This window comes from Puccinia triticina, chromosome 13A, assembly GCF_026914185.1.
Source record: "Puccinia triticina chromosome 13A, complete sequence".
Classification (NCBI taxonomy): Eukaryota; Fungi; Basidiomycota; class Pucciniomycetes; order Pucciniales; family Pucciniaceae; genus Puccinia; species Puccinia triticina.
This window is the reverse complement of record NC_070570.1, coordinates 3,340,114-3,348,256: the sequence shown is the minus strand read 5'-3', so window position 1 is coordinate 3,348,256 and position 8,143 is coordinate 3,340,114. Positions and strand designations below refer to the sequence as shown.

Genomic DNA, 8,143 nt, shown 5'->3' with positions numbered 1-8,143 from the left:
GACCCACCAGGTTGGGCGGGTATCCACTTTTTTTTGCCCAGAAACTGGACACCCGCACCGGCACCCGGCACCCCCCAGCGTGTTCTGGGCAGGTATACCAGGTACCTGCTTGCGTGTGCCGGGTACCCAAGTGCCATCTCTAACCCATTGCAACACCCAGCGCTGGCCCCCCTCCGCCCACCCGACCGGACTGCCTCTGCCACCTGGTCCCTCAGCTTGGTAGTGCACCCCATGCCGCGCCCAGTCCTTGCATAGGATGGCCCTGGCCAGCGCAGCTGGACAAATCTTTTGGCCATCTGAGGATGGTTTGAGATATCCAGTGGATGTTTGGTTTAAATCCAGCAGATGCTTGGAAACATCCGGCGGATGTTTGGTTGTGAAAAACTTGGTACATATCCATCAGGTTTCCTGCCCTGCAAGAGCTGGATGTCCCATTGTGGAAAATTTTAATGTGACATACTTTGAGGGCACAGGGGGTTATTTGGGGGGGATTTAGAATCTCTGGAATTCCTTGAATCCCCAAATCCTGGCAACCCCCAATGGAAAGCTTAACTAAGCCTCTCTGAGGAGGCGTGAAGCGTCTCCAAAGGAGAGGTTTACTGGTAAATTTGCAGGCATGGCCTGACAAGATTGGTTTTTTTTTGATATTTTGGTTTATTTTGGTTTCAAAATCCTGTAGCACCTACAACTGAGCACCCCAACAAAGAATCAAAATGAGGGAAGTGGAGCCTACCTTCCTGCCTATGATTTCCAAAAAAAAAGTATGTCAAAAGTGACATTGTTGAGGTTTCTACATGTGTTTCAAGAAAGCCATTTTAAGCTCTGAGGGGTGTGAAAGGGGTGTGATAGTGTTTTGCCCCGGAAACCAATCTGTAATTACTGTGATAGATTATTGGCTTTTGGCCAGTCTTACAAATGGTTTCAAACACAACAGCAGCTTTTTTTAAAGAGTTCAACAGTTCAGAACATGTAGGAAGTTCTGAGGATTCCAATGGTGCCATTGGCTTCTCAAATTTCAGAGGGTTTGGAGGTCATCCGTAGGGTTTTATGGTCTTTCCAGCCATTTGGCTGGTCTTTGTCACGCAAGAACCTCAACATTACAGGCAAGTCCCTCCCTGGCGGGAGGGTGCTTGCACTCCGCAAGCACGGGAGGGACTTGTGTTAAGTTTGGGCAACCTCAAGCTTAACCAAGCCTCTCTGGAGGAGAGCAGAATTGCGCTAACGCTACACACACAGGGTGCAAAAGAGGGTGCTACGCTGTGCTACAGAATTTTTAGCATCAACAAAGCCCTATTTTCCGCTAAAAGCACTGTAGTGCAGCATAGCAACTGTAGCAGCAGGTTACTTCTAAAAAAGAATTGGTGCACTGTTAGCGCCACTGAAAACTAGTGCAGCATACCGGCACTAACGCTATTCTGAATTGGTGGGCGCTTTTTGCCACTATGCTAATGCGTAGCTATGTGCCAATGGTGTGCCGCTACAGTCACCCCAGTTTGACTGGGATGTAATCAACCAATTTAAAATGGGTTGATCTCAGCTAATGAAATATAAACCCAAGGGGGGTCCCTTGGATTTATAGTTTATCAGTTGAGATCATCCAAGTTTACATTGTTTGATTGAATTCCAAGATTGTTTGAGTGCATCCCAGATTAACTGTGATAACTGTGAAGCCTGCGCTCCCCTTGGGTTTAACAATGTTACACACGACTATCCCTGATTACAACAGCTTGTATTTGACTCTCAGCTACATAGTCTTCACTTCCCCACTTCCCACCCAGCTCAGTAGAGACCCCGGACTGATCCCTCTCTAACTGAGCTAGGTAAGCTTCTCACTCCCTTTCTTCTCCTTCTTCTATGATTCATCTTGTATGTAGGAGAGACCCCGGACTGATACCTCTCTCACTGAGCTAGCTCTAGGAAATAAAGCCCCCAAGATTGTTTCTAGAACCGCTCCAAGGCTTCACTGCCTTGTCCCTCCGCCTCCAAACAGTCAAGGGTCTCCCAACCCTTACAATAACCTCAGCCCAGCCAATCATTCTGGCAGTGGCTGAAATAGCGTAGCGGCCTACCATTGCCTTTGCTCCAAGAGATTGTTGTTAATATGTATACATTTTTGGAATGTGCAAATTTATTATGGGTTAATCAGGTTTGATCATCTTGCATCATGAAGGCAATCCCAAGTTACACAATTAATAAAAGCCAAGGGCAAACTTTGATAATGTAGTAGTCATGCTCAAGTCTCCATTGTTGGTTCATGTGTGGCTGTCTGTTGGTCTTTGTTGTGTTACAAACCTTAATGTGCTTTTTGTTAGATTTCTAGTCACCCTCAGCCTGAAAGTATTTTATTAACTAGTTATAAATTTTATTATCATAAAAATTATTATAGTTTATTATATTAAGACTTGTGGCTCTTGATGTCTAGACATGTAGATCTAGTAAAATTTATTTACTGTTTGAGACATGTAGCTTCTCAAGTGTTGAGACGTGCAGTTCTTTTCTGAAGTTGTATTGTAGCTGTCACAAGCGTGACAGGTCATTCTAGTTTAAGTAGTACTCTGACATCATAGTAATAAATCCATCAAGTCAGAGCATTATTTCTTGTTGACCACCTCAAGATTCATCAAGATAATAAAGTCCCAAGAGCTCCTCTTTCAAAATTTCTTCTCTATCCTCTTCTCAATCCAACAACAGATTTTTAAATCTAACACTCTTGTCAACGGTGGGCCATTACCGTTACCTGTATCTGTAACGTATGGTAAAATATCTTTTTTTTTCGTTAAAATACCAAAAAATAACTGTATCGATTTTTTTCCCAAGATAAACCATAGCAGGTTGGGCTTCTCTTCAAAAATAATTGTATCTTAACTTTATCGAAATTGCATGTGACAAAAATTAACAATAACAAAGGTTCCAGGAGTTTGTTTATTATCAAAGTTATCAACATGAATAGTTACAATATCCTTTATTGCATCGTTTTTAACAGTTACAATAACCTGTATCGCATTGGTTTTAACAGTTACGATACAGGTTTTTCTAGCATGCACGTATATAGTTACCACACAGTTTATTGCACTTTTCATGTGAATGATTTTTAGTTACCATAAGTACGTGTATTGATTTAATTAAGAAAGGAAACAAGCCGGTTCTTACTTTCTTTCTCAAAGAGTTTTTGAAAGAGAAATTAATACTTTGTTGAAAAATTAAGACGGTTTTGAACCAGTAGGAAGATGACCTAAAATTTTTGGTGTTTTGGATTCTTTGAACGCAGAGTACTTCTGCACAAGATTGTTCAAAGTAGCAAAATCCCCTAAGACTGGTACATTGTTCTTTAGCCACATACGACTGCTGACACACATTTCAATTGTCCTGGGAAGAAGTTTGCCACGGTTGCTTGAACAAACATCTGCTGCGGCAGAGAACGTCCTTTTTGCCGCACACAATGATGCTGAGCAAGCAAGATAATTGCGAGCCAGGCAGGAAAGAACTGGATATTTTGAACGACGTTCCTGGAAGGAGTAGATAGAAATCAGAATTAAAAATTTGGAGAAAATAGTATGTATTCAAGAATCTGCTCACTTTCCACCAAATCAATGGAGCACTAGTATCCTCAACATCCAATGAAAATACATCACCACCCTTGAAGTAGACAGCCAGTTCATCGTTTGTTGCTTGAGCACTTGATGAATGAAAAAGGTTGGACAATTTTGGTCGAGCTTGGTTGGGAGGAATTTCTGGAGCTTTACTTGTTGGTTGAGTTGTTTTGTTTTTTTCTGAATCAATTCTTCTTTTACGTTCTTGAAATAATCAAATCAGAGTTTCTTCAGCGTTCTTCTTTTTTGCTGGAAAGTATGCCTTGAATGCTGCTAATCGGAACGCTGGATGGAGCAAGGTTGCCGTGACCAATGTCTTGCAGGAAAGGGCCTCTCCCAGATAAGTATCCACCTTATCAAGCATTTTGTAAAACATTGGGTACAAAGGATCGGTACGGCTGGATTTGTGAGCCTTCTGTTTTAAACTATCTTTTTAAATGTGATACTTTGGCAATACCAAAGCACCGGTTGATCCATCACCTTCCATTTCCTTGGTCATAACCGCAAATATCTTCAAACAGACGAAATATCTTTAGTTTACAATGTATGTGTGTAGAACATAGCAAGAATTTGGGCTCACCTCAAGCTCGTCATTAAGTTCTTTGATTGCACTCCAGTTGTTTGCATCAAAAACTATCTCCTTGAAGTGACCTGACCGACTCTTTTCGGTTTGTCGTGCTCTTGATTTTTTAGCAACATGCTTATCAAACTCCTCCTTCAAAATCTGATCAATAAACTGTTATGTTTCATACCAAAATCAGAGAAATTGTTAGACTTCTTGGAAATTGAAAAAAAAACACCTTACAGCGCGTGCATCATATGCTCTTTTCCAACTTTCATACTTTATATTCCACCTGATTCCCTATCCAGCAATTAAGTCAAGCACATCCAAACCTTTAGCAAGGGTGATTGTCTTGAACTTTTGCCGACAAGGTGCTGAACCGGTGATTTTTTGGATGACAAAATCAAGCTGGAAGCAGAAGATATATGCAAAATTCACTGACAAAATCAAGTGAAATTCTTTTTATCTAATAGAATCTTGTACCATTGTGGTTAGCTCACTCAATTCATTTGAATTGTTTTGATTACTTGCTCTCTGAGAGCCCCGCTTCAAACCAACTGAAGAATTGATTTCCACTTTGGATTGGTTTGTATCATCTTGATCAACATTATTGTCCTCATCATTGTCCTTGCTGTCCTCATCATCTTCCTCTCCATCTGTTCCGGAATCTTTATCTTCTGCACCCACCTCAACAGTCTCCTCGCCATACTCCTCCTCTTCAGCAATAGGTGCCATTGTCTTCGCCACAGGGAAGCGCCCCAAGACTGACTGTTTCACTTTCGGCGGAGGAGGAGCCTTGATGCCTAACTCTTTCAATCCGGCGCCTACAACCAACGCTAGCTTATGACAGAAGCATTTGATATGCATTCTTTTGGGGTCCCACAAGGTATAGGAATCTGGAAGAATCGTTAGTTGATCAGACATTTCTCGGGCCATCGTTATGTTGTTTGATCCGGAATCAGTTGTCTGAGCTAACATGTATATACAATCAGAAAGTTGATGAGTTTATGGAATATTTTGGGGATTTTATCCAGAAATAATGCTAAAACTTATCTTCTCATGAAGTTTATGTTTCCTCAAGACGTTAACGATCGGCTCCGCCAACCAAGCTTCTTTGTGGTACCAAGCCACCAGCTTAATAGTCAAGTGGTGCACAATATACTCCCAATTGTTGTTGATATACGTAACTGAGGCTCCTATAAACCCGTAATGATTGCCTTTGGTAGTCCAGACGTCGTGTATAAGCGTAAATTGACTGTCATTTTCCTGTAATGAATATAATTTCATCAAAATCAGAAAAATCATGAAGTTGAACCTTTTTTGAGTATAAATGTAGGAAGGTACTCACTAAAAGCGCGCTAATCATGGAATTCTGTAAGTCTAAGTATAACGATTGAGCTGACTTTGCCTGCCATTTCCTCATGAATATCTTTGCAGATGGTTGAGCGTAATGGAAGGCAGCCTGCAACGATTTGTCTTCCACACAAGTCCAAGCCAAAGCATTTTGGATCAGCCATAGGAAGAGCATCCGGTTAAGCACCAGGTTGTCAAACCGTTCAGTCGAGCAAAAGAATGATTCAATCTTTGAGCTGGATGAAGCTTGATCCTTTTTGGCAAGCTGCGAGACTGTAGGTGGGAGTTTTGCGCCAGCTTTGATAGCTTCAGCTCGTTTAGGGCATCCATTGGTAGTCCTACCTTTTTGCCGGTGACCATCTCAATGCGAGTAAAGGTTTGCATTGGTCAAAACAGCAGATTGTATGGCTGCATGACAGTGCAGACATTTGAAAGTGATTGGTGGGTCGTCTTTATCCTGAAAAATTATAAAGAAATTGAGAAGATCACGCTCATCACATCTATAAAAATTGAGCAATAATTAGAAAGTAAGGACTATCTTACATCTTTTGGAAGGTGATAAGGCTTTCCAAAGTAGGCAGTTATCACATCAAATCCTTCCTCAACATACTTGTTACGTTTACGCTTCTTGATCCTTGCATTCCCGTCATCGGAGTCTTGAGCCAGATCAACAACCTGAATGGCCTCACCAGTTTGAGTTGAGGTGCCGGGTTTGGAGACTCAAAATTTTTTCTCCTTTTTATTTGCCGCGCTTCTGTTTTGAATAGGGGTCGTAATTTCATCTGGGTCTGTACCAATTTTCCGCTTTTTTGAGTTGGTGCTTTGCTGGGTGGTTGAATCACTACTGCTATTAAAATTTTGCTGGCTACTAGAGTTAGGGTGAGCATTAGATGATGAAGGGGTTTTTCTCATGGGGGATGGAGCAGCAACTGATCTTCTAGAATGACTGGAAGGGGCAATCATCTCTGGTCGCTTTACAGGAGTCGGATTTCTTGAGGACCGACGGAGGGAAGACGGTGGAAGTTGTGCATTGTCTGACTTTTGAGCAGGAGGGGTCAAAGGATCTGATGTTTGGTTTGCCATTGAGGAGAAGTAAGATTTTGAGTTTACTAGAGGATAAGGCGGCTTCGCCGCTGCACTCCCAGGTCTCAGCATCTAAGCTGCATGGAATAATTGTGATCCTCATGAAGTGATCTCTGGATTTACTATTCAATAATGGTGTTCAAATTTGAAATCATAAATTTGTAAGCATAAAATCATAAATTCACAAAGCTTTTGAGTGCTGCTTTTTTATGTACTGTTTGAGAATTAACACACTCCTTTAAGTGTTTGGGTGATACATCTTTTTTTTGGCTTGAAGGTTTATGATTTCATTCTAGCCTAAGTCTGCTGATGGAAAGCCTCTTCCTGAGGATATACATACATATGGTCTTGCAAGCGTGTCTGGGCACATGCCCAACTCCTTGGCCAAGCAACACTGGGGGTTTGGTATGTGCCCAGGGGGCTTGATCAGGCAGGATTGATGAGAGGCAGCACTTTGCACACAGCCAAGTCCTGCTTGGTCAGGATCAATCTCTGAGCCAATGGAATATGTGACTTGGAATGCACACTGCACATGCCAGTGATCAGACTCTGGCCCTTGCCTCTGCCTTGAAAGGCAGCAAAAACATACCCTTGAGGAGGGGAAATGTTTCTCCTTGATGGCAGGCACAGCTTTTGGTGGTGTGGCACCCTCACTTGAAATTGGCCCAGCAGGGCTTTGTCCCAAACCCAGCAAGCTTTTCCATGTGCCAAGCAGGTGTTGGGAGTGTGTCAGGCGGGCTTTGGGATTGGCTAAGCAGGCTTTGGGATTGGCCAAGCAGGCTATGGGATTGGCCACACACGCTTGGCCGCTTTTTGGCTGAATTTTGGCATGTGCCCAAACTGGCTTACAACACCATACTTCAGGAAGATATTAGTTAATCATAGACATTGATCTGACCAGATTGATGTTTTAAAAGTTCTATTAAATCATCAAGGGGGTAGAATATACTTCTAAGATTGAGATCCCATAGTTCTCTCAGGTTGGTCTTTAGGCCGCAGTACATTTTAATTGATGTCAAATTAATATTCCCTGAATTAAAATTAGTTCCAGCCTGAATGTACTCCAAAATTTTACTATGTGCACTCCACATTTTTGGCTTTTCCTCCATTTCTATGTGCAAACCAAGCCTTGCAATTCAATTTAATTTTCTGACAACTTTGCTTGTCTGAGAGGTTGGAAATATCCTGAGGGTTAAGTTTGATGAAATTTGGGAAAAATGTAAACAATTACAGAGACAGCTAGCATTCAAGGCTCAATATTGGGAATTTGAGGTTGTGCATGGATATCACTTGATTGCAAATGGTAAGAATCTGTTGGCATCAGTTCAAATCCTGGTCCATCTCTAGAATGAATCACTGTTTGCGCAGACCAATAAGACTGCTAGAGTGTAAGTTCACCATGATTGAAATCAAGTGAGTGTCCAACCTTGTCAAAAATCTTGAAAGATGAAGATTGTGTTGAGATGTTTGTTGATCTGATGTTTAGATTTGTTGGTCAGATATTGGAGGAATTTACAGAGAAATTAGCAACTTTGCAATCTGAGATGGATGGGTG

General features: G+C 41.8%; 1 protein-coding gene across 1 annotated transcript; it reads right to left on the bottom strand.

The window, feature by feature from the left end:
* Positions 1–4,023: 4,023 nt before the first annotated feature.
* PtA15_13A314 (uncharacterized protein) lies at positions 4,024–4,887 on the bottom strand (the record flags this gene model as incomplete). The annotated part of the gene is made up of 3 exons (XM_053162500.1): positions 4,024–4,101; positions 4,171–4,326; positions 4,711–4,887. The coding sequence occupies 3 exons, from the start codon at positions 4,885–4,887 to the stop codon at positions 4,024–4,026; spliced, it is 411 nt and encodes a 136-aa protein (XP_053026469.1).
* Positions 4,888–8,143: the final 3,256 nt, after the last annotated feature.